Genomic DNA, 16605 nt, shown 5'->3' with positions numbered 1-16605 from the left:
TTTTTCTGTCAGCGTTTTCTTCTGTTATATCTGTTGTGTAGTGTGCTGGTCTGATTTGTGTTGCTAGGTTATGAGGTCATATGACCATCTATTTTATGTATTTTGGTTTGCTGTTTAATATTACACACACACACACACACACACATATATATATATATATATATATATATATATATATATATATATATATATATGTATATGTAGATATAGATTAATGGTAATTTTTTGTGTGGTATATTTGTTGCTGCAAGTTTTGGTTACTAGACATCACTGTGTATATTTATTTAGATTGTTTAAATTGGTTTTGGTCTTAGCTTAGATACTAATAATATAGAAAACTTATTCGCGTATGCTTATCTGGTGTTATTATTGAAGGTTAGTTTATATTGTAATACTGAAGAACAAAGGTTCACAAACAGGGATAAACTTTAAATATTGCTGTTATAACATTAGAAAGTTGTTAGAACAAGATGTTTTGCATCCTTTTTCTGAAAGATACGATGTTTGTTACTCGTGTGAATTCAATGGTTGATGATTTTCTAGAACTATAAAATTTTATGGGAAAGAACAGTTGTATGAGAGGCTGTGGGTTAATGGAAATAGTTGAGTGCTATGCTAGTTTCTTGTGTTATGGTCAAATATTTGTATACAGTAAATTGTACTTGTTTCATGGTTTTTAAGGTATAAATATTTAAGTTAAGTAGTAGTAGCTGTGCTCGTAGCAGTATAGGTTTTACATGAATTATTAACTACTGTAAGAGAAGATGTTTAGTTTTGTTTTGGTAAATACCAAACTGCTTTTATCAAGCGAAAAAAATGGTGACCATTTATTTTTTGCTGTCCAAGTTTCATGGGGCTTTAATACGCTGACGTGAAGTGTCGGACTTGTTTTTGAGCAGGCATTACTTCTACATTAATACCCTGCTGGAAAATTATCATCTTCAATAGGATATTAATATTGGAAATGTCCATTTTCTAATACAAGTTTATGACTGGGTAGGAGATATATAGCAGGTCTGCCTCTTGTGGGTTTAACATAATCACCTGTTGTATCATTAAGGCAATAAAACTGTGAGTCTGAGATAGGCAGTTTTTATATCACCAGGGCACAAATATTGCTTTCATCTTTAAGAAGCTATCTCTGTGTTACATGAAGCTGCTATTAGACAAGTACATTGTTTAAATAAAAACAGGAGAAATATTTTTGTTTTGAATGACACTATTAGGAACATGTTACAGTCCAAAATTGGGATACAGTTACATGAGTAACTATATGTCACACCTTTAGTCAGAGTTGACAGATGCCAGACAGTACCCTATAACACCTGTGTAATATTAGAAAAAACAGGGCAGGGTAATATGATGAAAATGCTTCATTTCTTCTCATTCTCATTTACTATTTATATGTGTAATCTAACTAATTCAGGTGTAGAACTGGAGACAGAATCAAAACAGCTGCAATACAAGGGCAATTAAACATTATGACCAGTCATTAAATGCACTGGTATTCTTATCATTTTAGTAAGGAGTGGAGAAAGCATAGTTGCAAAATTAATAATTCTGTGGCTTAACTTATATCCATAATAATAATAAACAAAAGAAATGTTAATCCTATAGATAATGAAATCAGTAAATTATGACTAAAGTTTAACATTTCTCTGCATTTCACCATCCTTATATATTTGCCATGCTCATGCTGTGTAACACTGGTGCAAAACTGCTATGATGTCAGAAGGCTGCACCAGGCTTTTAACAATCCTAGTTCCAAGCAGCCTATGACAATTGTTATTAAAATTCCATCCATCACTGCTGCTGCTGCTGTCAGACTTTCTTGCCTCAGATGCACTTGTGGTTCTTCTATGATTCATGCAGCATCTGTAATGTATGATACATACACTCTCTAAGTGACCATCATAACTGAGTCACAAAAATCTGATCACATTATAGCAGCTGTCTCATGGGATCGGCAAATTTACTTGAACTTGATACCATTAGGGAATAGAACTTGGGGGCTATTACTACCACTGATTGTCACAGCCTTTACTTTTGTTTCAGGCAATCTGTAATGCTCCTTGTTTGTGAACAGAATTACTGACATAGTTGAAGCATCACAGTTTAATAGCCAATAAATGAAATAGGAAATATTTCTAAATAGGGAACTCTGATTGCATTGTTAGCTGCAAACATTACAATGCATGCTTACAAGTTTATATTCCATAGAGCCCTTTTATGTGGCTATTGCTCTAGAAAGGTAGAAATGCTCACTATGGTTTTGACAAGGTACAACATACAGCATAATAACCACTGGCCTCAATATAGTATATATTATCAGTTTTGTATTAGATCAGTACCTCACCAGATGTGCAGTAGCAAGGACCGCCCAACAACCTGCGCATGATTTACATGTGAATGAACATGACAACATCTGCATCTGCCATATGAATATTCAAAACATTGAATTGTTCATCTTCTTTCAAAATAGTTGAATACTGAGGTATGCATGGCATCAGGTTTGATGTTATGTACTGTGCAGTACCAGTGGTACACGCCTCGCTACAGAAGTAGCCTAAAAACTGCAGTTTTCTTCCAACAACTACAACCAACTACAACAGTTATTTAACTGTAGCGTAGTTTACCATTATCCTCAAAGTAGTGCAATCTCAGAATTGGTATATTTAAGTAGAGACGGTGCAAGGGGAGCTTGCCCCCCTGCAAAAGTGATTACTATACTGTACTATGCAACTATGCAACTACTATGAAAGTGATTTTGGTAAAATAAGAAAAAAGAGAACAGCACAGTATGACCACACAAAGAACATTCACAATGCACTGGCAAATCAGCATGTCGTGTCAATCATGCATGATTAGCATGCCACATCACACACCCTTGCCATGTCAATCACTTTCACCACACCCATTTCTGAGCAGAAATGCCAGTGGGGTACTGATCTAATACAACGCAATATTATCTACCAACATCTGAGATGAAAAAGAATGACACTTTATTAGGGCAGCAGTTACTAAAATGATTTTATGAAGAAACATAAGAGATTTATGCAAATACCCATACCTCTGTGTTTAAGCAGTCTTGTTGGCAAAATTGAAGATATCATGTTTAATTGCATTATTTGCTTTGTCTTTGCTGCAACAATATGGATGAAAAATGACTTCTACTTCTCATGTTTGAGAGTCATGAGAAGGTAGAAATTTTGATAACACTGTAGCCTGGGCTCTTTTAACTTCTAAAAAATACTGCAGTGTATTTGTGGTAAGCAAATGTATTTCTTTACAGTTAACAGACACATTTAAAATTCTCCACGTACTGGGGCCTTCATCAAAAAGAATGGAGAACAGATTTTTTTAGAGGAGTGCAGTTTTAGCCCATCGAATGTTACATCTTTTGTATACACTTGATGACTTTGCTCCAGTTATCATTTCTTTTAAACATGTTATAATAAAACAATTTACTTGCATTTTAAATTTCATTGCTTTATGTTATTATGAGAAAATATTAATACAAAGAAATAGAATTCAAGATTTAGACAAAATGACTGTGCCATGTTACACAGAAGAGTGTTGAAACTTCACAGATGGCTTCTTGGTTTTGTTGAATTCATCGTCTTGCTTTAAGTTCTCGTGCAACCTGACATAGAGAACACAAAGGGCAGCAGCAGGTATAGACCCAGTCTTCTAACACACTCCCCTGTAACAGAGAAGCAGACACAGAAGATCAGTGGGAGAGTCAGCCTAACTACTTAATTTTTTCTGTCTAAATAGCATTTCTACCAAAATCAAGACCATTCTCTCTGGCATCATTAAACCATCACTAAACACCTGGATGGCTGCATAAAGTAATTAAAATGCTTCCTTCCTGTAGTTTCTTCCCTTACAGGGTAAGCTAACTGTGATGCACAGCACATGCAGTGCAGAGTAGGCAGGTGCTGTCATAACACAATGATAGCAAACTGCTACAAAATGATTCTTCTGCCCAAATGCTGTTAAACTCTTAGCATTTTTCACAAACGTCAACTGCAAAATAATAAAAAGTGGAACGAACACAGTGAAACAGAGGAAAGGCTTATATGTGCCTTATCATAGTATGTACTTCATGAACAAAAACATTAGTTAGTTATCTAAATGGAAAACATTGATTAGCACAGAATGATTCTATGAGTTCTTCTATGTTAACTGTATATTGAGAAACCGTGGATCGCTGATAAAAGTAGTAGCATGCAAAAAGACCCTAAGCTACCAAGAGGCGCTAAAAGTTCTACCCCTTTACTTGGTATGTTATAGACTCTTGAGGGGTGATCTGTGGTTTGCTTACCACACCATTAGAGACCTTGTTTATTTATTTATTTATTTCAGTTTGTTAACCAGGAAAGTCCATTGGGCCAAGGTAGCCCATTTTCAATGGAGGCCCGAGGAGAAAAGCTCCAGACAGAAAGACAATATACAATATACAATGTATTAGTACAGCATATGAGAACAACAGTTTAACATTCAATATACAGCAAGGCAAGATTTTACATATCTTGAAATATATGAGCTGAGTCAATCACTTATAAGATATTAGCAAAAACAATAAATTTATGTTCATTTAATACACTACATGTATTTAGGCAAAGGAATTTTAGAGAGATGAAATGAAGCAGTGGCAAAGATTAGAGTAGAATAGAATATGGATCGGTATCAGGAATCAGGTAGGATGGGTACAGGAGCACTCCCGGAGGCAGTGAGAGTGGAGTAGGGTTTTAAAGGATGGTAGGGTAGGGGTAGTTCTAATGTAAGGGGGAAGAGAGTTCCATAATCTGGCAAGGGAGAATGATAATATAAGTTGCCCTGGTGTGTGTAAAGGCTTGTAAAGTTCTAAGAGGTTCTGATTTGTGGATCTAAGTGTTCTATGTGACTGGTGAAGTTTTATGGAAGAGGAGAGTGATGGACAGTTAGAAGGTTTGAAAATTAGCTTGTGTGCTGTAGTTAGTTGAATGAAATTTAGGTAGCTTGGGAGTTCCAACCAATTTAGAGTATGTAGGGAGTTGCAATGGTGAGTAGAGGATTTGGATCCTGTGGCAAACTTTGAAATTTTGTTATAACATGAGGAAAGTTTAGATTTTAGGGATAATTGGAGGTTAGAGAGTAGCGGAGCTCCATACAAAAGAGAGGGTAGGAGGTAGGTGGTAGATAGGAGTTGTCTAGAAGACAGGGAAAGGTAGCACCTGTGTCGATAAAGCATACCAAGCTTTTGATGAGTCTTTTTAATATTGGTTTGTAGGTGGATATCAACTTTTAGCTGGTCATCGATAAGAAAGCCCAGAAGTTTTGTATGGGGAACTATTTCAATAGTTGTTTTGTTTAGGCTAAGTATAGAGAAGGATGCTTTGTCAGCAGCAGTATATCTAGAAGGGGTAAAGATCATTATTTTAGATTTGGAGGCATTTAGGGCTAGGTGATTGTCAAGCATCCAGGACTCAGTGGAGGAGAAGGCTTCTTGCATAAGGTTTACTAGTAAAGAAAGAGCTTTGGCTGAGCAGATGATAGTGGAGTCGTCTGCGTATTGCACCAGTTTAGCATTGGGAATCTTTTGGTGGAAATCATTGATGAAAATGTTAAATAGTAAAGGACCCAAAATACAGCCTTGGGGTACACCTGTTGGGGTGTGAAGGAAAGAGGAAGTGCAGTAGTTCCATTTTACAGCTTATTCCCTGGTTGAGAGATAGCTGGAGAACCATTTGATAGACAAAGCGGAGAGATCAAGATGGGAGAGTTTAGAAAGTAGAAGCACATGAGAGACAGTGTCGAAAGCTTTAGATACGTCTAGGAGGAGTGTAGAAACTATGTTCCCAGAGTCACGAGCAGAGTTAATGATTTCAAGGAAGGAAAGAAAGGCAGTGGTGGTGCTATGTCCTGGTATAAACCCGTGTTGGGTAGGAGTTAGGAGTTGGTTGTCCAATAGGTAGGGTAATAGTTGGAGGTGAGTACATTTTTCAAGTATCTTAGAGATAGGGGATAGGATAGCAATAGGGCAAAAGTTGGAGATTGAACAGTTTGTATTTTTTCCAGAGGTATGGTACATAGGACTCCTGAATGGAACGATTGATTAGGATGCTGATTGGAAGGGCTATGCCATCAGCAGCTAGTTGGAGAAAGTTAGATGGAATGTCATCTGGGGCATTAGAGCAAGGTTTTAACTTTTGTAGGAGCTTTTTTATAGTGTGGGTAGGAATGGGTTTGAGAGTAAAAGGGGAGGACTTAGGGTTCATGGATGTTAAGTTTCTGTTATCAGTTAAGTTGGGGGAGATGTTGTTAGGGAAAGAAGAGGTGAGTTTGCCTATGGAGTCAATGAAAAGGAGTTAAATTGGGTAGCTAGGTGGAGGTCTGGTGTGTCTGGGTCAGGGCAAGGGTTCTCTTTTTTTGCCTGGGGATAATATTGATGAAATACTATTCCAAAATTTTCTGGGGTTGGTTTTATGATTATTTTGAAGTTTAAGGTAGTAGGATTTGTGGTCAGTGGCTATTTGTTTTTTTACTTGATTTCGCAGTTGCTTGTATTCGGCAAGAGAGTTGGGAGTTTTGCATTTTTGGTAGTATTTCCAGATTTTATCTCGGTGATGCATAAGTAGTTTTGTGTCTTTAGTTAGCCAGGGGGCTGTTTTGGATCTGAGTCTTTTGGTTCTACTGGGGGCGAAGTGGTTAAGTATATCAGTGAAAATTCTATTGAAATGTGAGACTACGGCATCTAAAGAGAGGGACCTTAGAGGGTTCCAGTCTATCTGTTTTAAGGTATTAGAGAAAATTAGGGGGTTGAAGTTTTGCATGTTGTGGGTGGTAATGTGTCTGTGTTTAAAGAGAATGTTGGAGGGGGAATGGCATATGTAGGCAGGGAGATGGTCACTAAGGGAGTCTGCAAGAGTACCACTATCAGAAACTCGGTTTGGGTAGGAGACTAGTATCCAGTCAAGGATGCTACCTGTTGTGTTGTAGTAGGGTTTTTGATTAGCTGTGTGAATTGATATAAGTTGATACTTTGAGAAGGGGTAGATGAGTCAATGGAAGACCAGTTTATGTTGACATCGCCTAGGATTATAGTCTCACTATTTATGTTGGAAGTGAACTAGGCAAGAATATCTTCCAGTATAGGGATATTGTTACCAGGAGGAATGTACAGGGAGGCACTGCATAAAGTTTTATTGTTATTTACTTTGAGAAGGGCAAGGGTTAGCTCAGTGGTGTCAAATGAGGGTATGGGCTTAGTATAGGGTGTTACTGTTAAAGAGGAGGAGAAGAGTAAGGCTACTCCTCCACCTTTCTTTTGAGGTCTGTCACTTCTTATAAGTTTATAGTTAGGGGGTATAATTGCAGTATCTTTTATGTGTGGTTTTAGCCAGGTTTCTATGATAGAGACAATATCAGGTTTGTTATGAGAGATCCAGGCATGAAAGGAATGTATTTTATTACAAAGGCTCCTGGCATTAAGTGTGGCAAGGAGAAGAGATTTGTGGTGCAGGGGAGAGCTATGTGAATGTGGTTTAGAGGTGGAGTTGTATGAAGGATCTGGGTTAGGGTGTATGTCTCCAGAACGGAAGAGGAGGGTGATAAATTTTGAGTAGAGTATGGATAGGTATCTATTTTCTAATGGGTCATAGGTGTAGATATTGGAACCTAATGAGGTGAGTTTGGTGGGTATGGGAAGTGGTTTACTAGTGGTAAGGAAGAGCTTACTTTGAAATAGAAAAGATTCATTATGTTTGTAGAGGTGGGGGGAGGCTTAGGTTGTAAAGGGAATGTATTTTTTAATGTAAATTGCAGTTGTATGAAAGGGAGGGGAGTGCTGAAACTGTGGGAGACTAGTAAGGTAGAGTAAGCAGAAGAGGATTAGGCTTAGAAATAAGGGTATTAGAGCATAGGCAGATTTTGTTTGCATGGTGGGAGACAGAGTATGAGTTGAGTGAGAAGGATGTGTAGGAAGAGAGATGGTTAATAAGTTTGAGAGGAGATAATTAGAATGAAATGTGTGAGGGTGTATTCACATGGATATAGAAGGGTAGAGTGGAGGGGGGAAAATGCAGGTGTAATAGTGAGTGGATAATGAGAAAGTGGGGGACAATATTTGGAGGGTTTGGCTACTGGCTATCCTGATGGGGTGCGTGCACTAACCACCTAGTAGGGATAAGGTACAGTCAGTTATTCAGTAATTATTGAGGCAAGCAAGTTACATAAAAGCATACACCATCCCTCACCGTCTAATCCAAATCAAACACCCACTGGAAAAATACATTGTCCGCTGATCTCACAAAGTACAAACAGTTGAAAAAACAGAGAATGTCAAACATCCCATTCGTTAGAACATTAATTAGGCCGGACCTAGATACAAAAATGTCCTAGGTAGTAAGCTCACACAGGAATCCTAAACCTTTTTCTCCAGTAGTTTGCTTACTTTGATCCTAGGGCCTCTCATTCAAATTTCCCTTCTAAATATCTTTCCTACTAAAGCTGGAACTTGTATTTCTCCAAACTGAATAGTGCCATAAACATCAGGACCAAGGAACTAAATCTTCATTGGCAGAGAAATAGAAATGGTGGAAAAATAGATTCATTCTGCAGTGCTTCTCCTGTCTCTGTAACAAAGTTCCTCTTCAGATTAAGTAGTGCAACACAATGTCATCCTTGAAACAGAACCCGGATGATTGGATGTAACTCACACATTTGCCCTATGGGTGATTGTCCTAGCCATCTTCAGAAAGGGGGTACAGTCTCTGGGTGGGTACTGGCAAGTCATTAATGGCCACAAGAATTAATTGCTGTAACACCTATGAATCCTATACTTTGATACCCAATTCATGGAGAAATACATACCTACACATGTAAAATTCCAAGATGCATAAGAAAATGACTGCCCTTCACTATTTTACTTCAAACTTATGGCAAATTCATGGAATATGCTAGAATATGCTGCTTAAACAGACATCAGTCTAGGATCATGTACAATTAATTATGTACAATTCTCTATATAAAAATAAGCAGTAAAGAAACAAAAGTATTAAGCAGACGATATGCATAATCTTGAACTACAAAAGAAAACCCTGAACAAATGCCGGCAATTTGGCTATTTTCTGGCTGTAGCTGGATAACTTTTAAGTATAGTATAAAACAAGGTCTGAGCCAAACATAAATGAGGGTTATTAGAGACAGAAAAGAAGCAGTCCTTTTACAGAAGATAAAGAAGATAACAGTGACTCTCACAAATTCCATTATATGTCAATGGCATGGGAATTCAGTTACTTCCTTATGTCTGGCATGAGTCATACAAAGCATTATGGGAAAGAGAAAGGGTTGAGGGAGAACAAGATTGCATTGATACATCAAGCTCCATTGGTAGCTATGTTGTATAAAACAGGCTAAAATTACAAATAAAGCACTTAGAGTGATTTTGAGGGGTTAAAATAGGTCAGGAAACAAAGATAGAGTGGGAAAAAAAAACAATTTTTTTTTTAGTTCTAGTTTGGAATTTTCCTTTAAGGAGTTGAATGTTCAAAGCTGTACCCCTTAAAAAACCCAGACCTTTGCACCTCCATATATCTGCAAGGTGCTAAAGTTCTCAACTTTGTTCGGTCACTTCAAAAAACTAAGAAGAAAAATAACAGTTGGCTGTAAGTTTGATACTATGCATGTTTTTAAAATAGGTAAATAGATAAAAGCAACATTTAGTTGTTCAAAAAAGAGAGTATTTACCACTTTGTTAGGCAGTGTTAGAGGTAAAATTCTGCTTACTATTCTTATAAGGATTTATCCAACAACTAACTTTTTGGAAAATAGTTTAACTGTTCGCAGACATTTATTGACTTCACCAATAAGTCTCAGGATGTAAAATTGCAGGCAGTGACAAAGAGTAAAACAGTGAATCTTTGCCGTCTAGATTAGGTCATGTAAACTGAGACAAATTCCTTTCTCAAAAAATGTGGGATTTGATCAGGGGAAAATTGAGGAATCATCATGAGCTATGTTAGGAAAAAAGCAGAAGTCAAATATCTGAATTTCTGAAATGTCTGAAGGGTTTCTAAGCACTAAACAACATCTAGCTGATATTACAGAGAAAAAATAACTCTGGGCTTTAGCTAACAAAATAGTAGGGTGGAGTTTTCCTGTATTATTTTCTGATAGAGTAAAATTAACTCTGATTTGAGAGTGATGATTTTAATACCAGTTAAATTACATCCAGGATTAAACTGTTCCATTGCATACTGGGAACCATAGCCAATTGCAGCTAAGAGGACAATATGATTTGCAACTAATTCATAAGGAGGCCACACATCTCTCAAGTGGATACTTTCAAAACTTTGGTTTCAACTTGGTATTATAAGTCCGTGAAAAATCAAATCATGATTGGGATACGAGCGATATGCTGTTTGTGGAGTCCTGCATTCCATTTGAATACGAAGTATGAGTACACAACTCTTGCTCCACACATTTAGGACCCCAACAGCAAACTACAGTGGCCACATGATCCCATACTGTTGTAACACCTCACAAAAGATGCTACAGTGCATGCAACATTATGCCTTTTACAGGACCACACAACACAAATAGACCATACTGGCAAACTTACATGATCCTGCTCTTAGCCACACAAGGGTAAAGACTTCATATACCATTTTACAGCCATGAAAGACTTTGCTTTCCCTGAATACCAGAGGATCAATTATCTGATGAAGTTACTTTTACAGTTACTTAGTTAACGCTTTCTCAAGGAAGGTAAGTGTATATGTGAAATGTTCCATCCTGATGACTTTTTTGAAGACATAGAGCAGCACCAGCTTCCCAGTCTGGGGATATCATCCCTTCCTTCCATGCAGGATTGAAAATGTATAAGAACCATGATACATTTGGCATTTCATTCTGAATACCATCAATTTCTATAGCTTTACCAGTACAGAAGTGTTTACTTTCCACTGGGACCTCAATCTCATTTTACCAGTTATTTCTGCTACTGCCTCCTCAAAAGAGGGCATATCCACTGGGTTCAAGAGTTTCTTGAAGTATTTGTTCTACCTCCCAGCAATATTCCCAGTTGAGGTCAGTATTTGTCTACCCTTTATGTGAGCAGCCTGGGTAATGTCGCAGTCCCTAATCAGGAACTCTTTGAAACTATCAAAAAGTCATTCTTAATGACCTTGCCAAATCCTGTCCATACCCTGGACCTTTACTTCAGTGACTGATTTAGATGCTGCTTTCCTGGTTATTCAGTACCTATTGGTCAAGTAAAGTCTGCTAACATCCTCTATCATTACAAAGAAGGCCATTTTCTTTAACTCAGTGATGCAGTTGACACTGGCATCCATCAGTGGGTCCTAGAGTTACTTCTAAGACAAACAACCAATTTGTGACCATAGGTTCTTGGCATCCCCTCAGCTATTGGCATTTGAGTAAAAAGATTTTAAGCTCCACATCCTTAATCTCTATTGCTAAGTGAGAGAAGCTCTTCGAAGGGTAAGAGTTTAAATCATCCCACACATAAGGCTCTGGTCCACACTGCATGTTTTGACTTCCTGACTTTTGAACCATTTTGTCAGCCTCTGACCCAACTCACCTGGAAATGCTTATCATTTAGCAAATTAGCATCTCTAGTGACCTAAGTGTCCAGAATATGCAGCCTTGGGTCTCATGCAAAGCCAGTCATCAACATTTTTCACAAGGTGCTCTGATATCAAATACATGTATGTGCAGTATTTTGTCTGAATATGATTTTCATTATGGATAAATCCATCCTTAGTGCAATAATCCAATCCCAACTTACCACTGATAAGGTAGGCCATTCCGCAGCCATTTCCCTCTCTGTATCTTCATTATTACCCACATGTACCTTGATGTCTACCAGTTGTTCTATATAGTCAGAAAATGATACACTATGAAATACCACATCCTCAGTTTCCAAGAAGCTAAATACCCCAAACAGCTGATAGGTGCATATGCACATAAAACACACAATTACATTGAAATGACAGTCTCATTTACTGGAAGAAAAACATCCAACTGTAACGCCCAATAGGAGGCTCACCAGTATCCTGTGCACTTATACAGTATGAAGAACTGTATCAGAGATAGTTCCTTCAGACTTTGATTTAGTGTTCTGTCCAGGTCAGATATTTTGGGGTCTATATTAAATCACCAAATGCTTAAAAAAGTGAACAGTGATTGATTGACCCTATGTAAGTGAAAGTTTACAATGTTGAAGTGTCAGAACAGTGATTTTCTTTCCAAGGGAAAAAAAATTGCTGTTCCAACAAAAATAAAAATAAAAATCAATTTCAAACATTACATTAAGTGGGGGGCTTCACCCCCCCACAACTCCCCTACTTAAATATACCAACTCCAAAACTGCACTACAGTGCCAAAAATGGCAAAGTACCGAAGCGGGCAAGCAAATTCTTTCCTAGAAGAAAGAATTTGCTTAACAGACGCTTTGATATTTTGTATTTTCAGCCTTTTAAGTTCGACCAAGATGCATTTGAAAGACCCATATTTCGTAGGTGAAATTTTTATCCTAGGAGCCTTATTCTTCAATATGCTCAAGATAAGTTCAAGATAAGCACATTTTTGTTTCTAACAGGGAGCCTTTTCCTAAGGCATCCCTCCTACAACCTTAGGTCTACATCCTGTAGTGATCCATCCCTAAAAAAACCCTCATAATAAGCTTCCATGTGCTGAGCATAATTTGTCTACCATCAACCCCAAGCTCTGGGACAACCTCCAGTCCTCTTAAAAAGTAAACAATTCTGTTCCTCCCTGAAAAAAAAACACATACAAAAAGCACAAAGATGAAAATGCTTTGATGAAATCAACCCCATAACTTTAATAACCACTAATACCTTTTACAGACTTCATCTCTACTATAATTCATTTTACCAATTAATAACACATGTCCCCTTCCCTTCCCTCTCTCACCTACTTTCCCCTTCCCCTTTTTTCAGAACTAGTCACATTAACTGGTACAGAGTATTCATTGCATCTACCATTTTCATTTAATGTTTTTAACACCTTTATTGAAGTATCACTTTTGACATAGGCAAGCTTACATTTATATAGAAATAATCAAACCATATTAACAAGTTCACACTTACAAACATTATACATCACATATATGGGTCTATATTACCAGACCGAAACTTTAGTTACTCAAATACCTAAAGATCGATCTGGTAATATCAAAATCCAAAAACTGTGAATGGCCGTTTTTATGCAGGGAAAGAATTCCCTTGGCTGTTATGTGGATTTTGCCCTTTTGTCCAATGTAGAGTGATCTCAGAGTTGGTATATTTAGTTAAGGAGGTGTGGGGGGCACAGCCCCTCACATTGAGGGGTGTGGGGGATGAAGCCCTCCACTTGATTTGGGTTTAAAAGTTTTTTTTAATATGGCCAAGGGAATTCTTTCCCTGCATGAAATCGTCCATTCGCAATTTTTGGATTTTGATATTACCGGATTGATCTTTAGGTATTCGAGTAACTAAAGTTTTGATCTGGTAATATAGACCCACATATATTGTTATGTACCATATAATCACAGCAGCAATACATAAATTGTTCAGTTCTTGCCTTCTATTAAACCTTGTTCCTCCTCCAAAATATTTTTCTCCATGTATTGTTCCCACAATTTCCATTGTTCTCTGTGCAATTTACTCATAAGCATCCCACTTCCTATTCTTTTAGCTCTGTTCCAGTATTCACTATGTCAGGTACAGATGGTTTAGATTTTGATTTCCATTTTCTAGCAATTGCTTTTTTTTGGCAACTACAAGAATTAAACTTAAAAAGACCTTACTACAGCTAGCCAATGCAGATCCTATATCTCAGCTCAAAAAAATCAACAAAAACCACAGATTTGGCACACAGATCGAACATAGACAAAGTCTTTGTAACCAGTTCTTTATTGGCCAAAACTGATAATGTAATGCTGACATCATGTCCTATGTCTGGTCACAATGCTGTCAACTATAATGTAACACTTAATACTAACCCCTTAAACTTCTGCCAAAGACTACCTGCTAATAAACTTTTGCCAAAGACTACCTGCTTATCTAGTAACAGTACAAGGATTTAAAAAATGGTTTCTAGATTAAATAAAGCTTTACCTAAATGCCAATAATGGAGTGGTTTCATATATTATCCTATGGGACACCTTAATGGTAGTCTTACATGGTAAAGTCAAAAGTTGGTATATAAATAAAAGGAAAAAGTGGGATAAAAAACTGGTAGACATACAGAAAGAAATTGATGAACTAAAACTAAAACTTACATCAAATGACAAATCTACATTAGCTGACATATGTAAACTGAACGAGGACTATCAAGATATCATGCAGCATAAAATATCAATAAATCTGGAAAAAGTCAGATTACAATCCTACTCAATTAATCCCAAGAGTATGCACATGATTGCGATTAAATCTAAATATTTAAATGAAAAAAGTCATATAAAAGAAATAATATACACTAGAAATAATCAAACTATCAAAGTTACAGATCTAAAAAAATCTTATGTTTTAAAACTATTACAAGAATATTAATAATAATAACTCACCTACAAGTGATAAAAGTATAGACAACTTTCTTGATAATAATATTCAAACAAAGCTATCCAAACACAATATTAATAACATAGACAAACCATTTTCCTTTAAAGAATTAAAAAAAAACTTAAGACAAAAAAGGCACCAGGGCTGGAAGGTCTAATTCCGGAATTTTGCAAACTCTTACCTGATAACATCTTAAAAATCTTATTGCATAATAAAAGATAGAATGTAATTGTAAATGGAATCCATGTAGAAGAGATGAGTTACTATTTGAGTACCAGAGACTTTGGTACTAGGGATCCTGTGTAATAGTTTCATAGATAATGCAAAGGAGGAGCTAGAAGAAAAATGCCTCTGCATATTATAAATGTCTGCAAAAAAGGAGAAAGATGAAATAAACAAGACGTTATCTGATGATGTTTGATGGTCAGAAATATAGCAACTTCAATGGAAAAAATATAGTGTGTGTGTGTGTGTGTGTGTGTGTGTGTGTGTGTGTGTGTGTGATAATGGAATTAGTGAGGCCAACATGGACGTCATTTTACAAAGAAAAGAGTCAGGTGAAAACAAAGAATATGGCAGCTTGAGTTTGGTCTAAGGACAGTTCTGGGTCAGTATGAAGATTTAAAAAAAAAGAATGACACTAGATTCTTGAAATTGCTTTATAAATGAAGACATGCACTCAGGAGTGGTGAAATAATCGAACAGTGAATAGTATATATACAAGGTAAGAGATAACGGGTGGTAATTTATTGTTAAAGTACAAAGCTTTTTGGTTGTGTAGTATCTGGGACAAATTGTGTGGTAATACAATTCACCTAATAATTTAGCATATGCTCCTGGTGTCCTTTTATGCTCTTATTTAGAAATTCCAGTCACTGCTGTTTCTCTTCTATGAGTCCACATAACAGTACACATTAGGTTTACAGTGATAATTTATATATTTTCTCAAACTGGATATTAGGATTCTGTTGTCTTCTTAAGATGTCACAGTGGTTTGCTTTTTGGAAGTTATAATACCCAGTGGAGTGCCTTCATGCCTGTTTTTTACTATGGTCACCTTTATGGAATTTTAGCTGGTAACTTATAACAGAGAATTAAGCTATGAGTTGTTAATGATCCTCATCCTGTAGTCTAGTAATGCATACCTCTCAACCTCTTAATGCACGAAATCTGGACAAAGCCTAAAATAATGGGGGACAAAGTTCCAAAAATAGAGACAGATTTTAAATATTACTGTTATAAACTTAGAAAGGTACTAGAATAACAGGATTTGTGTTGTCATGCATTTTCTGAAGTATATGAAGTCTGAAACTCAAATGAGTGTCATTATTGAATTCATGTATCAATGTGTTGCCATAAAACCACTAATTTTATGAGCAACAGAGTAAAAATGTGGATATTTTGCAAAAATCTAGACAATTGAGAGGTATGCAGGAGTGTGATTCTAAAAAAAAAAAACTAGCTTAAGCAGACAATGCTTCTGGTTCACTCTTGAAGAAACAACAGTGCTTACCAAGCAAAATAAACAATGAATGAATAAAATTGCATCCATGGCAGAAATAAAAATAAGTAAGCATATGTGGATGGAGAAAGATATAGCTCTACATATGAAAGCTAAGTGAAGCACATTTCATTTTTACAAATCTTAGCATTCCCATTTTTGAGAATGGTCATCATGAAATGCTAAGCTACTTTAAAGTGTAATATTGCATGCCATTATGTTAACTACCACTGATTCATAGGTTCATAGGTGGTTACCAGGCTATTGACCTCAGGAGGCCTTTTTAAGCCTAGACATCCTTCCTAGATGTATCTGACAAGTTCTGATACCCCAGGGATATTTTAATTGGTATAGGTAGGCTTGAAAATGGTAGTCAAGCACAAGCACTTACAGGCTACCTACTAAATTACTAGAGATATAGGTGCCAGACCCGGGGTAAATTTCCAGTTCCCCATTCACTAGTTTGTTATCCTTGAATTAGGTTAGGAAAGTACTCTGCTTCACATTGATGGGAAACTTGTTCCAGAGAAGGCA

The 16605-nt window shown here is 36.7% G+C and overlaps 1 protein-coding gene across 1 annotated transcript in view; it reads right to left on the bottom strand.

Moving 5' to 3' along the window:
- Positions 1-2957: 2957 nt before the first annotated feature.
- CNFN (cornifelin) overlaps positions 2958-16605 on the bottom strand; it is a 155057-nt gene continuing 141409 nt past the window's right edge. Inside the window, exon 4 of the mRNA XM_044079060.1 lies at positions 2958-3703. Coding sequence (XP_043934995.1) covers positions 3614-3703 — 90 coding nt within the window. The 3' untranslated portion in view covers positions 2958-3613. The remainder of the gene's footprint in view (positions 3704-16605) is intronic.

The sequence above is a fragment of the Protopterus annectens genome, chromosome 8.part0, assembly GCF_019279795.1.
Source record: "Protopterus annectens isolate FY-2018-M chromosome 8.part0, PAN1.0, whole genome shotgun sequence".
NCBI lineage: Eukaryota > Metazoa > Chordata > Ceratodontiformes > Protopteridae > Protopterus > Protopterus annectens.
Note: the sequence above shows the minus strand (reverse complement) of the source record. Positions and strands in the feature narration are given on the sequence as shown.